General features: G+C 36.5%; 1 protein-coding gene across 1 annotated transcript in view; it reads left to right on the forward strand.

Annotated features, from left to right (window-relative positions):
- The window catches only part of CADM2 (cell adhesion molecule 2), a 645,157-nt gene that overhangs the window by 567,796 nt on the left and 54,386 nt on the right, over positions 1 to 22,975 (forward strand). Inside the window, exon 7 of the mRNA XM_035540482.1 lies at positions 11,811 to 11,989. Coding sequence (XP_035396375.1) covers positions 11,811 to 11,989 — 179 coding nt within the window. The remainder of the gene's footprint in view (positions 1 to 11,810; positions 11,990 to 22,975) is intronic.

Genomic DNA, 22,975 nt, shown 5'->3' on the forward strand with positions numbered 1-22,975 from the left:
TGGATTTAAATATAGAGAAGAGAGAGAGAGAGAGAGAGAGAGAGAGAGAGAGAGAAGATAACGAGAGCAGATAACGAGAGCAGAGCAGTGAGATGTACTGGGTGTGGCTGGGACAGAGTTAATTCTCACCAAAGCAGCCCATATAGCGCTGTGGTTTAGGTTTGGGACCAAAACAATGGTGGTAGCACACCGGTGTGTTAGCTGTGTCTGAATGCAAGCTGCACAGTGCCAAGGCCTTCTCTGTTTCTCACTTCATCCCCCCAGTGAGTAGTTGGGCAGTGCACAAGAGGCTGAGAGAGGACACAGCCAAATATATGACTCGAATTAACCAAAGAGATACTCTATCCCATATAACAACGTCATGCTCAGCAATAAAAAAGGGAAGGGTTTAGGGAAGGTGGCCATCTTTTTCTTGGAAAGTGGCTGGGCATCGATCTGCCTGTGGGAGGTGGGGAGCGATTGCCTTTACACTGCTTGTTTTGTTTTCCTTCTCTCCCACTTCTCTGTGACTTACTAAACAAATTTTCTCTTGCCCCATGTTTTCTTACTTTCACTCTTCCTTTCCTTTCCGCCAACCCACAGAGAGAGTGACGGGGGGAGTGAGAAAGTGTCTTTAGGGTCCTGAGTTACCTACTTGGGTTAACCCACAATAGATTTGAATTCCTCAAAGAAAATTAGTCACAAGATCTAGCACTTACTCTGATGAAGAAGCTGTTCCATTAAAGAAATTAGCAGATTGGTTGGGTATCAATAACAGTAACAGCAATAAATACTTCAAGACTGTAAGGAACTTTGCAAATCATATAAAGAGCTGAAGAGTTCAGATCTAAAAAAAAGAAAAACTTGAAAAACATTTTGGAAAAGAAAGTACAGCTATAGAGAAGTACCAGGCTTGTATGAATGCTAAAGGTATACTTGTGGGAATATTTAGTATCACAAGAAAATGTTTTAAAACAAGAAATGAAGGATTTCTGAGGTTTTATGATGAGACTCAACCTGGCAGTATTGTTAATCAAAAGAATAAACATAGAAATACTTTTCAGTTCTTTTATTATGTACAAGTGGTAAAACTGGAGTGTCTTATAAGAATATTATTTGGATTTATTTCTTACTTTAAAGCACAAACTTCAAAACGAAGTCTGAAATGATTCAGAGATTTCTTTGTACCAAAATAAGACTGGCAATCAGTAAGCAATTAAACATACTTAAAACAGCTACAAAAACTGAAATACACTTTACACTTCCATGACGGTTAAAAATATTTTTGTACAGCTTATCCTGAAACACAGATGTCTGAACCTACGCTAGGTTGAGAAGATTGGATATTTGGAATACTTTAAAGATTTGCTTTCTCCAGAACTTGCTATTAGAAAATATGTATTATGTTTTGGAGTGATAATAAAGTATTAAGATCCTGCATTACTGCAAAAAGAATGGTAGCTGAAGTAGGCAACTATCATAGAAACTAGAGGACTTTTGTTCTTAATGATATTGATCCTTAACAGCAGTTTAAATATAATTCTGTGGGTTTAAGACTTTAAAAGCAAACAGTATTCTGTGAGTGGTTTGTTGTTAAGTACTAACAAAAAGTGAAATGAGTGAAAACTTAATATTTCAGATTTCATATATAGTCACACTCGGTGTTTATTCATTTAAGTATTGTTGAGTCATTATGGTAGTTCTTGGATTACTTTTTGATTCTGACATGGACAGAGTTGTTCATTGATCAATGGACAGAATATTACTTTTCATATCAACCAGAAGGGGCTCCACTTGGCATTTATACTCGTTTTGGAGGGTGAGGATTTTAATGGTTTTACGTATTTGGCTGTATAGTCTGAGCTGGAATGTCACGGAATTCCTAAAATCAGAAAATAAGGAATACTATGGTACAATAACTTTTGGAAAAGTTTCTCAGTATGGCATATTCAAAGGAAAACTTTTTGCAGAAATGATAATTGCTGAACAATCTCAGGTAACAGAAAGCAGAAAAATCACCTGGTTATTTAAAAACACAGGATGAATAATTTGAATAGTCAGCATGAACTCTAAGCCTTAAGCAATAGCAGATGCCTGTCAGTCCTGATCTAACTTAACACACCGGCACACAGTTAAGACCTTTTGTGAATAGTTCAAGAGTCTATAGTTAATTTCTATTTAAATGTTGGAGAGTTACGGAGTATAAGCCTCCATAAGACATAAATTTTGAATTTGTTCACTCTACAGGAGATCCATGTGATTTATAAAGGGTATGAACATTGCAAAAAGGTTTCATTTCTTATGTAAATTAAAGATAATAGAGTTTCTTTTGCTAATCAGGGGAGAAAAAGGTAAGCTTTCCCCCTTATAAAATGCATTTTAGCAAATAAACTAATATATGGATTTGAAGCTATTAATTTCAATTAACCAAGTTTACTTTCTGAGGGTCTCTGCAATCTTTATGTTATTAAAACAAGATTTAGCTGTCTGTCACAACAGAAAAGCAGATCAGGATCTCACGGTATGTCTGCTAATGGTATTGGCCTAACTAATAGGCGGCTGCAAGGGAAGTAGGAGATTTGTAGCCAGACCTGGCTTCCTTGCTCATTTGACAGCCAAGCCTAACCTTGTATTGAGTAGCTTCTAATAGAAGAGGAAGGGAAGTGGGGCAGAGTGGAAAAAAATGTCCGGTTGAAAAATACAAAATCAACTATTTCTCTTCCAAATCAAGAGGATAGTCTTGCTTAAAATTATATATATTTTTTTCTAGTTTATTATGAGAATGGGGAACTTTTATTAGACGTCTCCTTCAGGACTCATTACAAAAATAATAATAATAAAAGAGGCACCATATTTTGTCTGCATTCTTTAAAGACTGGTGATATTTGTAAGAGGTTAGCAAGTTATTTTTATGGTATGCAGTGGTAATTTCACTGCTAGGTGAGTTTAATATCTCTAAGACAAAAAGGAGATTTCTTCTGATTAATAGAGAAGAGGAAAGAAGGTAATATGTTTAGATAAAAGCCTTAGAAGAAATTAATGCCATTAGGACCAGCACTGTTGAAACTGGCAAAGCAAAACCTGAATGTGTAACCTGAATGATTATGGTACTTTCTTAAGAATTTTTTGTAACAAGAGCAGTTTTTAAGGAAATACATTTTTAGGTAAACGTTTGCCTTAGTGTGAGTATAATTAGAGGTATTTGGGGCAGTGAATGAAGTTAGCAACCAACTGTGCACAGTTTGATTTCAAGTCTTACTGCATTTATTCTGAGTTGTCTATTTGCATGCTCTAATACTGGGGGCATAAGAAATCAATTAAATAAATAGCTATGTTATCAGATACTTCAGTGATGGGTTCCTATGCATTCCACTATTGAGAAAATCTGCTTATTTGACCTCAGTTTTGATGTATAGCACAATGGCATCATGAAACTTTTTCTGACATTGTCCCATCAGCCATACAGCACTTTTGTGAGCTCTCTGATTTTGCATTTCCTTCAAAGCTGAACAGGCTAGCAGTGCTAGCATAACTAAACTAACCCTGACAAAACGTTGCTTTTCCTACACATACCCCATGCCTATTGATAATGAATTATAACTCTCTGAACTACTTTTTCACTTCTAATGTGAATCATGGAAAGAGAGTGGATCATTCACAGCAGTGAGCATGCCAATTTGATGCCCCGTCTTTGCCCCCACATTTAACTTACCTTATGGAGGACGGTATTCCATGAACAAGCTTAAGGGACTCCCCCACATCTACATTCATGTGGCAATGGCTTTTGAGTTATTTAATATGAAATTCTGGACTGCATCCCAATGGTATCTTCCCCACAGAGGATTTTTTTGAGAAAATCTTTTTGTCTCCCTTGCTGAAAATCTCTTGCCTCCCTGCTGCTTACAATAGGAGAATACAAGGGCTATTTCTGTTGCAACTCACTGATAAGGTATCTTCTGATTTCACATAATTTCTCTTGTTGATCTCCCTCATGACTATGAGAAAACCCATCTCTCAAATGTTATTCATAGCAGGTTTTTATACTTTTGTGGTAACATTATGGAACATAATGGAACTAGGTAAGAAGCTTCATATATATATGATTTATACACTTTTCAGAGTATTTGTTAGATATTGTCTTGCCTTCTTGAGAAAGACTAAAATAAAGGAAATATTGGGGAGGAATACATAAAAGGCAACAGGAAAAACTACAGGTAAATATTTTCAGTATAGTTAACATAATAATAATCAATTGGGAAAAAGCTATCCAGACACAGAGCAGCATCATTACACAGCTGTACTAAGAGCAGAAAACCTTAGGTCAGAGATATGAAAGGATAAAGGTAAATGGGTTATCAGCCTGATGACAGGGAGATATAGCATGAAAGAGAATTATGGCAGAAAGAGAATGGTCAGGTTCTTACAGCTAAAGGTGCATATTAACTGATCTGAAATGAACCTTAAAAAAAATAGTTGCAAGGAAAGATTAGGGTATAGATAGGGGAAAATTTGAAAAAAATACTCTCTCCCTTCACAATCTATGCTTTTTATTTTTGAGCAACAGAAAAAATACCTTTGCTTTGAAAAGACTTTTCCTGAGTCACTTTAATCAGTTGCTGTCACAGCCTTGTTCAGAATAAGGATTTTCAGCTGCAAATTTAGTCTATCATATCACCATGGTAAGCAAGTGTAACCCAAAGAGTCAGTCTGAAGGTGAGAGGACTGCCTGTTTTATCCAAGGAAAGCTACAGGTGGGAAGTCCTGTCACCCCACTGCATTTGTGATGGATAAAAGAAAGGTTTTATCTACAACCAGAGCAGAAGATAAGGGATGAAGGGTTTTTGTTTTGGTTTGCTTGTTTTCTTCCCTTTTCTGCTATCTTTTTTGCTATTTTCTCTCTCTCATTTTTTATTTTTTATTTTAAATATAAATGATGAATGCTAACACCATTTGAGATTCTTGTCACCTCTTTAAATTTAGGAAACTTTTTCAAAAGCGTAATACACCACAACTTTAACATTTCTTGTTGTTCCTGTTGTCTTTATAGCTGTGAATTCCTGACAAATATTTATAATGTAGAAAGTGGAAATTTATATTTTGTTGCCACCTCATTTTTAACATACATTGGGAATTTATTTCTTAGACATTTTAAAAACACTGGTATAGGGCATCATAAATGTTCTTAGGCTGTGTTATGTCTTCTGAGATGCTTGAAAGAGAAAAGCATATACTGAATAGTTATGGTGAATAGGAAATTCACATGTTCAAAGCTTCCTTCCTAATAAAAAGGGAACTTTATAAAAGATACTTAGGACATTTTTGACTAATTCTTTTGGGGAGTTAAATACCCTATGAAGGTTACTCAAGCTCTGCAAAGATACAAAATCATATAGAGTTCTTATCTGATAAAATAAAAACCATTTATCTGAGCCTTTTATGAAAGGCTAGAGACTGAGAGTATTGATGTTTTTGATAGATGAAATGCTCCCAAACCAGCTCATCCCAATATGACTCATCAGAGTGAGACTTTGTACAAACAAGAAGTTCCCTTGGGTTTTAAACTTTCAACTGGATGATTAACTGACAAATCAAAAAATCCAGATTCTCAAAATAGAGAAACTCTGTAAGGTCAAATTAATGAAGCAACCATTCCCTTAGATGGCTTTTAACGTTACACCAGCATTTCAACAAAAATGCTCTGATAAAAGTGGCAATGCTTTTTCCATTACTCATTTGAGCATTTTCACTAGTATGCGATTTTTATGGACTTCAGAGAAAATAGGTGTGCCCCTGCTTGGAGAATTAAAAGGCATTGTTCATGAGGGCCATGCTCAAAATAATGAATTTACTTCTCTTGTTAGTGTTCCACAAATACTTATATCTTTCCTATTTTTATCCACGCTGACTACAAAGTCTTGACGGAATCTTTAGATTCCCAAATGAATGATAATATGCTCAGTGAGACTGAGGATGTAAACAGCTGGCACGTTTTGTTTTGTTTGTTTGTTTGTTTGTTGTGTGAGTGAGATCTTATGGATGTGAAAAGGTTATCCAGTGGTAGAATTATAGGCCATTAAGTTCTCTGAGCGTTTGAGATCAAATTCTTAATGGAGAACACTTTTGCCATGACCTTTCTGTATACAGAAATTAGAAAAGGGCAATAAAATGGCATAGAGTCAAGAACTTCCAGGTGAAAATAGATTGTGTTAAGTTCACTGTATTCAGAAAGAAGAGCTGATACAGTAGCTGCATGTATTATTTAAATTAAGATAGATTTAATGTTTATATATCAAAAAGTATCACTAGAAGAGAGAATTATGGCAAGCTCTGAAGCATCATAGTACTTTGGTTAAGGGTGGGGAAAGAGGTCAAAAATTAAAGAACTTGTTTTAAAATGCTGCTGTGTGACTTTTAAAGGCCTAGATTATCAAACACATTCAACTGAACTTAAATCCTGTTGACTTAGGTGTTATGTAAACACTCGTTTAAAAGTCAAGTCTGGGCCTAAATGCTTTTTTCCAACTAAACCTGTGTTTTCTAAAATATTTTTTTTTTCAACACATTCCAGTTCATCCTTAGCTTTCTCTCTGACTTGTTTTGGAAGAAAAGATTTCTTAGCATCAGGATTAAAAAATACTTTATCTGAATTCATAAATTCTTTATGAAGTTGCTTGCAAGAAATCTTCGGTTCCACATTATGAAACCTGAATCCCTCTGGAATAGTAACAGTTTTAATTCCCTCATTGCAGTCCCATCTCTGTTTGTCTGGGAAAGAATACCAAACTATGTTGCTTTTTATGTCACTTTTGGAGGCTAACATAAAGACAGTTGACAAATTTACTTATTAATACCAAAAAACAGTTCACTTATGCAAGTCAGTTTCTGAAAGCTTCTGGGCATATTAGGATTAAATATAAATTATACCAAAGTCTAAGTCTGATGAGAAGTTTTTCAGGGAGGGTATAGAATTTAAGCTTATTTTAGGGGCTTGGCAGAAGAGTCATTGGCCATAATCATGATTAGTATCTCTAGCTTCTTTTAGTGTGGTGCAATCCCAATGGTGTTACTGTGGGCATCAGCACACAAAGCTAAATTAGTAAAAGCAGTACATGCTAGCCAAAGAACTAGCATGATCTGTCTGTCACATTTGAGCTGTCTTTGAAAGAATTTCTTCAATGCAGCATACTTAATTTGTTTGTTTTTGTTTTAAAAGGTGTCACACTGAGAGCAAATTAGAATAGGTGAGGCCAGAAGCAGAGCTGTGTTTTGGAGAAGAAAACAACATCTTGGTGCCTCAGCTCTGCTGCCTCCCCCAGCCCAATGAAGGGGCTCAGTGGTAGCACAGCTCATTTCCACATACCCATGTCCACCTGGGAGGGATTAAACCAGGCATATAGAAAACATCCGTTGCCCCAGATTTGGTCCTTGGGTGACTGCCTCAGTACCAGCAGCCTGCATGTTTCTGTTAGGACAGAGCAGGTTGGTGAGCTTGTTTGTGCCGTGAAATGTGCAAAGGTGGTAGCATACAACTGTATTAGTTGCCATTGTGCTCATTCCAACTTTATAGCTATTGTGCTCCAAGAAATACTTTTTTTGGGGTTGCCTGAGAAAGTGTGGGGTCAACTGGTAAGTGTTATTCAACGTGAAGTAATCACAAATGCAAGACTCAGAGATACCCTGTTTGTTCCAGTCCTAGTAATAGCCTCGTGGCAATTTGTTAATATGTGAACGAAAGGTAATATTCTCCAATATTAGAGACCTAGGCAATAGAGAGAAATATGCAATAATAGGAGTGTACATGTTTGCCTGATGTTTTAGGATATCTAACCTAAATATGGTTAGATATCCTAAACTGAGTCAGAACACTTTCAAAATGTTGGGTGAAAAATGAACCTCTGTATATACATTCATGAACACTCTTCAATAGAATAACTTATGGAAAATTTACAGTTTGGCGTGTCTTGTGACACAGAAGGGGAGCTTCTTCACTGATGTTCCAACTGCATTTGGGCTTCTGACAATTAAGTTGCTAAAGCTCTTATCAAGGAGTGGTCAATGTTTTCTAAATTTAGTCTGTCTGTTTTCTTATGTGGGGGCATTGTTGTTTTTTCCTGCCAGTAATCTCGGACTGTATCAAATTCAAACAAGTAGAGAAAAGAAGGGGGAGAGAGTAGAAGAAAGGTCTACTAAATACAGGTCTGTCATAATTGATAGCAAGGTTATAATATGCAGAACCGTTACCAAACTCTGTTACCATAATTCATTGCAACTGCTCAGAGATCAGTACAAGACAGATAAAAGTACAAAAAGTATGGTTTTACACAGCAGGTAGGGAACTTTTTTGAATTCATTGCCACAGAAGTCTGAGTTGGCGGACAGTGTAAGCAGATTCAAAAAGAGATTTGAGAGATTTATGGGCAACAGATCTAAATACTGCATAGACGCTAAGGAGAACAAGAGACGTGCCCTCCAGCATCCCCGATGGCATGATTACGGCTGCTGGCGGAGCACAGGGGGATGGACTATGGGCAGTGGCCACGCTTTCCAGTGCTTTCCCTGAGCAGCCGCTCCAGTTGTTGCTGTCAGCAGCAGCGTGCTGGCTTGGGTGCTTGAGCACGTCTCATGTTCTTAACTCACTTCTGCCTGACTAATGAATTGTTTAGACCAGAGTGTCTCAAAGCTTCCCAGCAGTGAAGGTAATATTTAGTTCTGCAGCTGTGACAGTCACTGCTTTAGGCAGCATCCTCCCGAGAGTGGCAAGGTGGAGCAAGGGCTGTGCCCAGCCACCATGACGTGCTGACCACAGGCCAGCTGCCCAGGGATGGCTCTGCTGCTGCTGCTGAGCCCACACAGGGCGGCTCTGTTAATTAAGGGATGGTTTCCCTCCTGTCACCCAGAGGATGTAGATCTGCCTCTCTAGCCGCTCTGCGTAGGACTGCAATTGGTATATTAAGATGTGACAAAGCTCCTTGAATAATTTAGATCTGAGGCTCCATTTCCTAGTTATTTGTTATCCTATGGGTTTTTTGCTAGGATATGCCATCTAAGTTCAATTTAAAATGTACGTTTCATAAATTACCACTTCACAGAAGTTGCTTTAACGTGCCATTTATGAAGGTAATGGTTTACATTGTAGCAGAAGTGTTTCAGAGTTTCCACTCCTGGGATTACGGATTCACAGTAAAGTGGTAAATGGGGAACAATGAGGAGTTTGCTAGAAAATTGAACACATCCACTTTAACAAATCAAAGCAAATCACACCTTAATGTTGTGAACTGTGTGGGACAATTTTTCTGCAACAATGTGGACATCTAGATTTCCTGCTAGTGTTAAGCAGAAAGGAGGTGTGTATATTGCGTGTACATGTCTATTTAGATATCAGTGCTTGAAAGCACACTTAGGAAGGATACTGTGACATATTTACAGTTAAGTATAAATAAGGCCCATTACACCAATAGTTCTTAATCCATGATTTAAAATTATGTGAATGTTGTAATATTCCCTGACTAGGGAAGAGATTGTCCTCTTGTACTGGGCACTGGCGAGGCTGTCCTTCAAGTATGGTGTTCAGTTTTGAGCCCCTTACTACAAGAAGGATGTCGAGTTGCTGGAACACATTTGGAGAAGAGCAAGGAAGCTGATGAAGGGACTAGAAAACAAGACACACAAGGTGCATCTGAGAGAACTAGGGTCATTTAGTGGAGAAAAGGAGGCTGAGGGGAGACCTTACCACTTCCTGTTACTACCTGAAAGGCAGTTGCAGTAAGGAGGGTGTCAGTCTCTTTTCTCAGGTGACCAGTCATAGGACGCGAGGCAATGGCCTCAACTTGTGCCAAGGGAGGTTTAGATTAGGTATCAGGAAGAATTTCTTTATGGAGAGGGTTGTGAGGCATTGGAACAGGCTGCCCAGAGAAGTGGTGGAGTCCCCATCTCCGGAGGTGCTTTAGAGATGTGGATATGGAGCTGAGGGACATGGTTTAGTGATGGACTTGGAAGCATTAGGCGATGGTTGGGCTTGATGATTTTAAGGATCTTTTCCAACCTAAATGATTCGATGATTCTGTATGACTTATGAGTTATTTTTTATTTATTAAAATCAGTGTCAGAGAACAGCCAGTCTCGGTAACAAGTACAATAATAATTTAACAAGGTATCATCCAAATGTTACTGAAATCTATGTAGATATCTGGTGCTTCTCAAGAGAAAACTAATGTCTGGCCTTTTCACCAAAAAAAAAAAAAAAAAAAAGTAATAGAACATATATAGCAGTGAGTGCATTTCAGAAAATTCACTTTGTCTATATGTTGTATAATTTAAAAGAAAAATGTTGTTGCAGGCATTAGGCCTATTCTGTGTGTAATGCTACATTTTAGCAAATTGTCTCTGTTTGGATATTTAGACTTAATTCTTATTCTTAACACTCATATTTAATAGGTTGTAAACACCTTAATTTAATCAAATTAAGTAGTTTTTCAGTAAGACTAGCAACTAAGTAGGCATCTGATGATTTGTATAAAAGTACTTTATATGTTTTTTATTATTTAGTCATAAAACTGCATACTTTGGTAGGGAAAAAAATAGTAACATTCTGCTACCAAACAAATTGTAAATCTAGAACTGCTACTGATTGAACTTACTTAAGTAGTGCAGCCAAAAGAAAGGAATCGATATTTGCTTTGTAATGTACAAAGCTACCAGTTAGAAGAAGCATAACTGAATCTGCAGGCTGTGTATATCTTGCTTCAGTGACTAGTATCTAAAGACCTGAGATGCTACATCTGTTTGTGAGATAGGATTCGGTAAGCCATCTTTTCATTTCTAATCGTGGACCTATCCTTTTGGTGGTTTCCCTCATGTAAATTTGCAAGTGCAATTTGTTACATACAGGCAAAGACTGTGTACATGTAATAAATACTTTCTGCTGTCATAGGCAAATCTTTTGAACTGTAGAGCTTCTTGAGAGTTTTTGGGAAAGAGTTAAATATCAGTTGCCAGTGGGAAGATGTATGGGAAGCTGTAAGACAGTCATTTCCCTTCTCTGCTGTGTCCTTAACTTGGCTAAGGAGTTATTGCTGTCAGTGCTTTGCCTTTGGTCTGATGTGAGGTCACCAGGTACAAGAGGAAAGGTTTCACTGAAAGGAAGTCCAGGATTTTAAGTCAAATCTTATATTGCTTGTGATAATGTGTGTAAAACAAACAAACAAAATTATTCAAGGGAAGCATGCAGAAAGGGTGGAAAAGGGAATGGGCTATGACACAGTGCAGCAACAGAAACAAATTTAGATTGTGTGTAAGATGCACTACTTTGCAACTGATATGCCTGGTTCAGGAAAAGCACTCAGTACATGCAAGTACACTTGTGAATGTGAATAGCCTAAATAATTTAAGAATCCATTTACAAACCACTTACATCTACCTCAGCCTGCTTGCATGATTTCTGTTGCCTGTCAGGTGCACAAGACCATGCTGCTCATCACACAGAGAGCTGTTTTCACACAGCTTGCCAAATGTCTTGCCAAACAGTGTACCCTGAAATATCATTAGCACTTTTATTTATTTATTTATTTAGGGAAGACCTTGGCCTTCTCCAATACCATTCTGTTTTCTTATTTGTTCCTCTTATTTTTCATGCCTGTTCCTGCATTTTAGTAGTTCACGTCTGGTACTAGATGGTAAAGTTGTAATAGATGCTCGTTATATCCAGTAACTCAAATGATTACTGAGTATTTTGTGATAGCAGAGTATTATCCACAAGTTACAGTTGCTGATACATAACATTTCATATGCATACTACATGTATCTGATTAAATGTATTGCTTTGGATCCAACAGGCCAGAACCAGTATTGTGGACAAAGGATGGTGGAGAACTACCAGATCCCGAGAGAATGGTTGTCAATGGCAGGGTCCTAAGCATCAGTTTCCTAAACAAAACAGACAATGGCACATATCGATGTGAAGCAAAAAATCCCATTGGCCGAAACAGCACAGAATATGTCCTGATAGTACATGGTGAGTGTATTCCCTTTAGTTCTTTGGTGCATGTTACACATATGTAGCATTTCAGGAAAATACAATTGGTTTCTTACGATCATTAATGAAAGAACATCAGGAAAAAGGTGGAAGTATAAGCGCACTTTTATTGACGCTATTCTCCAGTTGTTGTTAGTATGTTTACTTCCTTCTTTTGGCATACCTCTCTTCATACAGGTTAAACAAAACATGTTCACTAATGTTGTGAACTTTTTACTAAGTAAACATCTGTAAAAATATTTTGCCATATTTTGTGGGATACAGAGGGATTTGGCCAACCTCTTTTCAGTGGTTTGTGGGGACAGGACAAGGGGTAATGGCCACTAAATAGAGCACAGGAGGTTCCGCACCAACATGCGAAAGAACTTCTTCACGGTGAGGGTGATGGAGCACTGGAACAGGCTGCCCAGGGAGGTTGCGGAGTCTCCTTCTCTGGAGATATTCAAGGCCCATCTGGACGCCTACCTGGGCAACCTGCTCTAAGGAACCTGCTTTGGCAGGGGGGTTGGACCCAATGATCTTTCGAGGTCCCTTCCAGCCCCTACAATTCTGTGATTCTGTGATATGCTGTGTAGTGTTTTATAAATACTTGCCTTGGGCACATATTGTTCAGCTAAAAGTGTTTATAAAAGGATATATGAAGGGAAATTTGGAAATACCAGACAGAAGAGCCTTTTGACTTTCTTTATATAGACCACCAAGGACAGATTGTCAGATACTTTTCTTCACATAATGTATAGCTTGCTACTGATGAAATTCAGCTTATACAAGTTAGCTGATCATCGCATCTGGCTTAATTTTGTAATCAATCCTCTTTTGAGAACATGTTCTGTCCTAAATTCAAGATACTTCTTCCAATGAAGTTGATAATAGGAAGGTTCACATTAAATTTCAATTGATTTATTTTCCTTGATTAATTAGGCAACAGTATGTGTCACACTAAAAGAATACCAGGCTTTTATATTAACCACAAAATAATTTGATATAACTCAGGTATAGGAGAAACTATAATAAAATGCTAGCATTTAGCTTTAATAAAACTTTATAAGATCTAGCAGTCTCAAAACATGTAGTTTGTCTTATCACAGAGGTAACTGTGATAATTCCTAGAAAATTGAGTTCTATAGTTTGAATTTTAACCTAACTGAATAAAGAGGTGAAGCTGCACTGCAATTCATCACAGTACTTTTTTCCCCTAGTTTTTACACAAAAGCAACTTTTTATAACTATGGCAAAAATTAAGTGAAACAATCTAATACAAATTATAGTCTGTAAACAGAAGTGGGAAGTACGTAGGTTTTATTCTGCTCAGAGTTACTTCAGGCATAACAAATATATGTTTCTTGGTGTTTGCAAGCTCTCAAAAATATTTTTCACTTGAAGGCTTAACCTGACTTTTGGTATTTGGCAGAAAACTTCTAATAAATGCTACTTTCATCTTTCAGTAATGAGATATTTCTTAGTGCTGTCGATGAAATGTGATTTATCAAAAGAACCTTCTAGATTGCTTTTCATTTCTCTTAAACTTCACTATTAGCTTATGTAGCATTAGTGACACAAGTAAGGAGGAAGTCTTTGCTTGAGGACCATTGAGTCTGTACTGCTGTGTGAGTATTTCTCTATTAAAGACAAACAGAAAAACTAAACTCCCTAACCTCTACTTACATTGATTACTACAAAAATAAATAAATAAATAAATAATTTTTACATCTAAGAGATGGTGCTGTATTGTTTGTTGGCTGCATGCACAAGGTGCACTGCCTTAGATGAAGTAATGGCTTCCTTGCTTACCGAACACTGAAATTTCTATCATCTGTGTTTTGCACCCAATTTATTTATGTGATAATTTTTGGAACTATGGCCTTTTATAATGGTAGATTTTCCATCAGTGGTGACTTTGCAATGTACCCCTATCAAAGACTATTTCACAATATCCTATGCGTCTTTCACATAGTGGCATGCCCCTGTTGATCTGATTATTTTCCAACAACTTAATGGCAGTCAGTAAAGTCATTCATTATCAGGAAAGCATTCTGTTATGTGTGGCAGCACATTAGGCATGTTACCAGGTTTAGCTTGAACACTGCTGACCTTTTCTGTTATGAGTACCAGCGTTTTCCTAATTGCATTTCTGCAATTCTTGTGTTAGAACTACAGAAGATAAATGTCAGGTGCTTCCTAGATTTCTGTAACAATGAGAGTAGTGTGACAGAGTATGTGATGGTGCTTAGAGCTTAACAGCTAACTGTTTTCAGAGTTTATAAGTTTGTTTTAAGCACGGTAGAGACTGACACAATTATTTTATCAAGTGTAACACAATAGCTTGTATAGACCAATTTAGGCAGTCTTATCCTTTCTTTTCTTCATTGGATTCCTGAATGTCCCCAGTGAAAAATAATCCTCCTAAACCGATTCATTATTATTATTCTCTCTCTCCCTCTGCTAGGAAAACCACTTTTTAACACTTCCTGAGATGCGTTCTTCCATTTAATAGAGAATATATTTTCTCTTTATCTTTGTAAATATATCTGGGAGCAGCATGGTTTCCTGACCCTTTCCCTGTGCCTAATGTGTTGACTTAATTTTTTGGACCTGCTCCTTTTGGTACAGCTGATGTATTGTATAAGTGAGCCTTCTTACCTTGAATCTTAGGTTTCTAATACAAGCACGTGCCAGATTTAACATGGTGGTACGTCTATAAAAAAAAATAGGAGAGGAGAGGGAAGAATCTGCATGACGAGAGAATCTCTCTTCACAAGAGATTCTTTGAAGATGCAAGTCAGGGAAGTAAGGTCTAGGAAAAGTGACCTGCCAAATCCATATGGAGTTAGGCATAAATGCCCTGAGTGATAGTAGCCACTGCACCTAATAAGCCTCTGGAAGGCCAGCTCCACAGATTTCAAACAACTAACAGGTGGTGTTTGTTTTTTTTCCAGGCAACTCCAGAGCTCAGAGAAAATTAAAGTGTAGGAGAGGAAGAATGATAATCATATCCCCAAGCTTAGAGAGATACTATGGACGATTGAGTCTTGCCAGGCGAGCTTGTGTGAGAAGGCAGGGTACATCAATGGAAGGTATCCTCTGCAGAGGCAGGGGGGTGTAATCTGCTTTACAGTGTTTTTTTTGTTTTCTTGTTTTTTAATCTGTATTTTGATTCCCTCTACATCACCTACAGATTTTCTGTCTTCTCTTCATTAAGGTTGCAAAAAGTTCTATGTGGCTTCTATTCTTTTTTTTTTTCTTTTTCCCCCATGAAATCCCCCTCTCAATGGGACTCTATATAATAATTCCCTCAATTTCTGAAGTTATCTTCCTTACTCGGAAGAGGTTTAGACAGCTCTAGCATGGAGAGAAGCTTGCCTAAAAATGAAAGGTGTAGTTTATCATAATTAGAGATTAAGGGTAAGGAAAGTTTATGTACATATTGATTATGCAAACCAAAAAAAGAGTGTTACATGCCTTTAACTGGATCAACCTAGACAAAATATTATACATAAAAATAATGTTTTTTTTTTCATGTAAACAAATATGAGGTAATGCTGTTTAGGTGTGAGTTGATGGCAGTGGAAATAAATACTACTATAAGCAAATGAATGACAATGTCTAACATAATTGGCATCTGATAACGTAAAAAATCTTTTTAGATAGTAGTGTAATTAAAGAAATCAGACTTCAAAGAAAGGGAATGTATTTAAATCAGATAAAAAGTATCGACCATTAAATATGCTCATGCTGCTTTGCTGAATCAATGACTGCTACTTTCATTTTTCTTAACTTCTATTATTAATAATAAATGTCAAGAAAACACTTCATGAAGCAGGAAGGTGGGCACAAAGTCAGAGTTTATAGGCAGCAGTACAAAGGCAAGACGTAGTTTGCTCAGACGTTTGTCTCTTGCAATAACAAAGGCACAAGCTTTAATGCCTGTAGCTGTTGTCATTTCCGTATTCTAATTGGCGAGCTTAGTGCTTTAGAAGTACACATTCTGGCTAGATATATTACATCCTTCCTTTGGTAATGTGCTGCAGGCAATTTTCTGTCTCTTTCAATTTATTAAGAATTTTTATATATCTTTGTTCAAATACTAGTCATTAATCATCAGTAAACAGAGCTAACTCTCAAACTTGTGATGCTCAACCCAAAAACAGATTCTACTTGCAAAGCTTAGGTAATAATTGCATTGATTTAGCTGGAGTTGAGAAAGGATGTGGTCCATCACGGTGAAACTGAAGGCACAGCTGCTATGTATGTAATTGTAGTTAATGATCTCTGGAGGTCACTGCTGAAGACATAGTTCAACATCATATTGAGTAGGTAACAGAAGTCCATGGCATTAGGAGAACTTCTTATTGGAAGGAGCAGCATTTGATAGTTTTAGAGACCTACTTGAAATGAAGTAATTGGGTGAAATATCCTGATTTGCTAATTTTAAGTCATGTATTCAATTAATAGAAATACTCTAAGCTATAATACGTCATGTATCAATTATCTATCAAAGAAATATTGTAATTGACATGAATAGGCTTCTGTGGATGTTCTTAGGCAGTCCTTACTTCCAAATTATACATACAGTAGAAAGAGATTGAGCCAAAACTCAGTATGTCTGGAGAATAAAAAGTGGCATAACACATTCCCTTGACTTCGGCCTCTCAAATATTTTTTTCTTAGACAAGATATTTCTTCACAAATAAAGGCAAGTGAATTACAAAGTTATATCCTTGTTAGTATTTTGAAATGTAATTTCAAACAAGATCTCCTACAACGTGTAGGACCAAAGGTCCCACTGCACCTTTCCTTTGGACTCTGATGTATTTATCTTCCATGTGTGTCCAGTCCTATTTCAAAACATTTATCATCTTGGCTTTCACAATAACCTGTGGCAACAAGTTTTGAATTGAATTATGTGCTTTGAGGGAAAAGTGTTCACTTTTGTTTGTTTAAACCCTGCTGGTTGAGCTCTTCATTTCTTAACTTTCCAATCTACTTGGCCTCTTTTGCTGTTTGTGCTGTAAGTATTGAATTATTGAAAATCTCACTGTGATGGCTGTTCACGTTTGCATTGATGGCATTCCTTCATTCTTCTTACCATCACCTCCATAGTTTATTTCAGTTCCCAGTATATCTCCTATTGTTTCCCATCTAGACCAGTGGCTTATATCTTTTTCTAAGTCCCACAGCCATTCTTATCACTGTAATGTTCTCATTTCCACTTTTATTTTGCTTGCCATTTCCAGTTGGATCACTGCCTTGCAGTTAAAATCACTTTCATTTTCATGTGGCTTCCCTTCACTAGTTTCTCAAGAATTTTCACCTTTCTGTCAATGTCTTACTAATTATGATCTTAGTCTCTTTGCATTTCTCAGATTCCTGTCCTTTGTACCCAGACTCTTCTTTCATGGTCTTTCTCATCATTTTCTTCATTTTCTTTCTGGTAGTAAATCTGTTTGATCTTTCCATGTCTAGAACAAGTCTATGCCAAATTTGCACCAGACATCTAAGTTTATTACCTCCACTTCCATATATATACACCAATTCCTACCTCCACATACATATATTACAGAAGTTCACCTTCTGAGGCCACCTGTAATTCCAGTACCATGCACTTTTTCTTTTACACAAGTTTCTTTTTAAATTAGTAGAAACTCTGTGGAATCCAAAACACATCTGAAAGCGAACAAACTCCATTACCTCTATCTGCTCTAAACTCCTTTATCTTTGTCTGTTCATTTGCCCACTATCAAATTTTTACTGCATTTAATTTCTGTCTTGAAGTTCTCATAGGAGCCCCTCATCTTCCTTTATTTCTGTAACTCACTTGTGCACATCTCTCACTCTATGAAAGTAAACACCAAGTCAAACAGTAACTTGAAGAAAGTCAGAGAAGTTACGATAATTTTCCTTTTTATGAAAACGGAGGTTATCAGATGGGCAATAGAGCTCCTGGCTTGCAAAAAATTTCACTGCAGACCTTTGATAAAAACTTGTAGACTGTTTTTGGACACCTTTTCCTCACATCCCTCCAAAAACATAGAAAAATTATTCACTGCAAGGCAGGGAGACGAGGTAAGGAAAGAAAGGAATGAGAGACCTTATATGGAGGTCTTGTATGGAGCAGCAGACTTGGCAGTAATCTAGTTGCCCTCCATTTTGGTGTTAAGATGCTAGATATTGGTAGATGGTAGCCCAGGTAGCTGGACAATTTCTGAAGTCACCTCCTTTACAGTTCCTGAGATGAAACATCTCACTCACAGATGTGTCTCAGAGAAGAGAATTTCCTTGCCTGTGGGAAAATCCTACCCTTTGACTGAACAAAGCTTGGGCTTCTGAAAAGAGAATTGAGCAGACCTGTGATGTAATGGAACAATAATAACCCATAAAGCTATAATAGAGGGTGTTTTTACTAAAAAAAAAAAAAAAAAAAAAAAAAAAACAAAAAAAAAAAAAAAAAAACAAAAAAAAACCCCTTTACTCCCAAAGCAATGAAGGCTTATCAAGAATATGAGGCTCAGAAGACCATTCAGGACTTAATTTGAAATTCTGTGCATGTGAATATCTATACTTCTTGGTTTTGAGATTTTTTTTCTGTGATTGAATTAAAAGAAAGAGGATCCCTCAGTTCTGAGTCCTTAAAACAGAGGTGAAAAGAACAGTCTCTCCTACTTCCATCTTTTAAAAAGTAAAAATAAAGTACAAAAAATGTAAAGGAGATGACTCATTGACAGAGGAATCTGAGCTTTCAGCTGAAAAATAAATAAAAGAATGCTCTTGAAGACTTGTCATCTCAAAAATGTAAAAGAAGAGTTCATAACCCCAAACTGAGTCTTCCTTCCCCCAAAACTTTTTTTTTTTTAATTTTTATTTTACTTTTCCATGTTTTTTGTGCAGAAGCTGAGGTATGTAGGGGTTAAGTTGCACAGTCCTGAGAAAGTTCAGTAAACCCTTTATTAAAGGTAGCCTCATAAACACACAGAAAATGGTATTCACATGATATTCTGCAAAGTATAGCCCTTCAAATTGTGTTGAATTATTTTGATTTTGCATACACATCAACTTTGTATAGTGACATCAAGGTATTAAGTCACTTTCATAGTGTTAAAGTTAACTTCTTCCGAAGACTTTTAGCTGCCACTAAAACAAGTGGCCCAAACCTAAAAGAACAGTTTTGCTGGAATGCTGCACAACCAGATGAATTAAGAAAACATTGTGTAATATAGCCTTTATTATTGGACTAAAGAAATATAATGCTTATTTATGTTTCCAGGTATGAGAAGTCTGTCAAGAAACTTACGGTGGAATTGTTGGCTTAATTTTATGGATGAATTGGCCAGCTGTTATCCCTGAACACTTGCAAGGCATCTACTTTGAAATTGCTTTTTGTTGATAAATACTTGCACAGTAGGGTCTATAGTTGAGCTGTATGAACTGATATTTCTTCATTTATGGTGACTTTAGAAAAGTAAGATGCTTTTTTTTTTTTTCTTTCAGATCAGCTCAAAATTATTTTGTAAAGGTCAAGAAAATAACATTCCAAACCACAGAAATGCTTTAGGAGAATGTTTTACATTTAAGTACTGTTTTGGATGAAAGAAAAGTTTTAAAATAAAGTGATTTTTTTTTTTTTGATAACATTAAATTATTATTTTGTTTGAATGGAGTACTTGCTGGAATTACTGAATCCAGGGTCTTTCAGTTGACTTAAATTTGAATTTGTCCTGCTTTTACTTCCCTCTCCCCCCCCCCCAGTCCCCAGCAGTAGATGCTGTCTCGAGTGCCAATTTTTAACTACCTATTCCAACACATATAGCACACATAGCTCATTCCTATTTAAATATAAGTTAGCAATGTACTTATTCTAAAAACCTGTAGCTTTGGATCATGTCACACAACACCTGAAGAAATTCAATTTTCTATGTACATGTGTAATTGGCTAATGAGATAGTTCTTGATTTGGGCTCCCTATGTGATTTCTGAAAAGGAGAAGATTGCATACTAGTTTTGATTTATAATGAGGTTTTCTCTCCACACGCAGTAATTGCAAAAAAAATTAATATTTTGGATGCTTGTATACAGGTAGAGCACCTTTAGTAAAGTACTTTTTGAATAACTTATACTAGATGTAGTGCTGTTGCTCTTTGGAACATAACTCTTAAATGATCTTCAGTGAGATGTATTACTCAAATAGTACTGTTGAGTTTATTATCACTCTGATTTTCTTGGTAGCACAGCTTGCTCTCTAATTTTTCTGGACTTCAAGGTTTGCTATTGCTTACCTCTTACATTCCTGAACTTTACTTCAATCATGCCTTTTTGGGTGAGGGGTCAGAGTGCAAAATTACTGTGTCTATGAATATCACATGCAGGCTTCATGAAGAAAATAAGGCTGTTAACAGAATGATTTCACTTGTGACTGATGACAAAGTTAAAGTTGAACAGTTGCTAATTATTTTCTGTTTCCATCAAGATCATTTATTATTCACACACACAAACACACACACAACCATAATGAAATTATCAAAGTAACTTAGTAATTTTTCTAAATTGCAATCTTTCCAGCACCATTAGGAGCTACTTTGAATGCAAGTGAGGGTCTCCTGTCTCTGTCATTCTGATATGGTGCTTCTATAATTTACCTTTCTTTTGAGAATAGGTTGCTCATCTTTTCACTGAATTCAGGAAAGGAAAAATGATATGCTGTGCAGTGATTATACTTAGAATGTCAATTGGTGATGGTCGCCTGGTGATACATTAGTACCATGTGTTGCTCCAACTGAGATTACAAAGTTTGGGAAAGTAGCACAAGTCATTGGTTCTGAGCAAATGGAGATAGTTTGGAGACAGATATAATTGCTTTAGGGAGATTGCACACAGCATCCTGAGTCTTTAGCTTACCCCTGAGTGTGGGGAAGCTTCTGTAAAAATGTTGCATCTTTCTTAGAGAGCTATGTGAAGTTCGGTATCTAAGGTCTTTGATCAAATATGAAGGATAGAGTGTCAGAGAGGAGTATATACTTTGGAATTTGCTTATCTCTAACCATCTCTAATATCCTTAATTCGGCGTTAGTAATTATTTGTTATGATTATTCTATTTTTGCTGTTTGTAATAGGAAAAGAAAATATTGCTTGCAAGTATGAATGTGAATCTACCAAAGTTGATGAAGTTGGTTGGAATACCTAGCACTGTCTGAGTATCTCCCACAATATCCTGACTTCCTGCAGAAGGCTGTGGTTACCTCACAAGAATAACGAAAGTTTTAATCCCTTTTGAAGAAACTTACCTGGCAGGTGTCTGTGGACGGGTCTCCAAATATCTGCTGTCACTGATGGAATTCATGTTATGATGTAAGGTGATCTGTCATCTGTGAGAAAAACAGTCCGAACAACTTTCAGTGAAGGTTAATTTTCTTTTGTTAGAAGGACTGGAGATTGAAGTATAAAAGATTTTTTTTTTTCTGTATCTTCTTTATACTCTAGTCTGCATTTCCTTTACTTTTTCTTCACCTGTATCCATACAACTCATTTAGTACCAAACACACCCTTGAAGAAAAGCTTTGCTTTTGCTTGGTAACTTCATGCCTGGGGAGGGTATATCTTTCAGTTGAAACTTATTATTTCTCCTGGCAAGTGAAGAAGAAACCAAACCAAATGAGAGAGGAAAGATAGGAAAGAGATTTGACAGGGTAAACTCTTTTTTCCTTTAGGTATTGCTGTGGGTCATCGCAGTAGTAGATTGTTTTCGCCCTCTGTGATTTCTTTTTTTTTTTTTTTTTTTAATATATATTTTCTACAGGTTCTCTAATCCATGATTGGTAGGAAGCAGTTGACAAGGTTGATACATTGCAGTATTTGTTTGCTGCTTGATTGAGGAGAGCTCTGGATGGCTTTCATCATTCACAAGCAGGAACTGAAATCTCTCTGCAATGATTTGTAAATCTGTTTGTTTAAAATAAATTAGCAGATCTGACCAGGCTTCTTTTATAACAAATACTTCGGCATTCTATTGGAATGGTACTTGTCCTATTTGATGGCTTAGAGATAAAGCTACCAAATATCTGTCTGCATGAACAAAAGATGGATAACTGTAATAAAATCAAGTCTTGACTTTATTGCATACGTCCCAGCATTCATAGTAGCATGTTATACAAAGCCAGAGTCATTGAGGAATTCAGCTAGATGAATAGTACTCTTTTGAACAAAAAAAAAAAGACAGAGCATAAAGATTGACAACTAAAATGATTGGAGTTTGTTCTCTCAGGTAATGCACTATGGTAATAAGAATGTGAATTAAGTTTATTAATCAAAGATGGTGCAAAGAAGTGCAATAAACTATTTTTGTTGTAAAGATCCCATTAACTTGTCCAAGCTAATTTTCAATGGGATACAGCTATCCCACTGTGACAAAGCATTTCAGATTAGTGTTAGACCTCTCTGATTTTATTTTGAAATAAAGTCATTCAAATAATATTCTATGTTATGCCTTTATTATAACCCTAAAATTATTGCAGTGAATTTTGAGTTGTTTAAGCAATTTCATTGTTTTTTTCCTGTATTTCTCAGAGAAGTTAAAGCAGCAACCATAATGAAATAGAGACCAGCCTTCTGTTTACCTCCATTTAGTTTCAACACTTTTCTCCCTACTAGGAAAATTTTAGAGAATTCTCCTTGACCTCTTTCTTCATCCTACTGTAGTTCTGGCTGAACTTTTTTGAATTATTTTTTTTTTTGCATGGAAAGAGTCAAGTGTCATTCTGAGAAAGCTGTCATCTTTGTTCAAGGCTGCTGGTGTCTGAATTTGTCTTGTACATTAGCTTTTCTGTACAGGTTTTCAAGGGCCAGATGCTGGTACTTTATTTCATTTAATTTTTAATACTTCTATTTTTATGGCTTGAAGAAACAAGGAAATATGGCTTGCCTGTTTACTTAAAAAGAATAAAAATGAACATCGCAGCTTTAATGTGATCTTTAAGC

Source organism: Cygnus atratus, chromosome 1 (assembly GCF_013377495.2).
Source record: "Cygnus atratus isolate AKBS03 ecotype Queensland, Australia chromosome 1, CAtr_DNAZoo_HiC_assembly, whole genome shotgun sequence".
Lineage (NCBI taxonomy): Eukaryota > Metazoa > Chordata > Aves > Anseriformes > Anatidae > Cygnus > Cygnus atratus.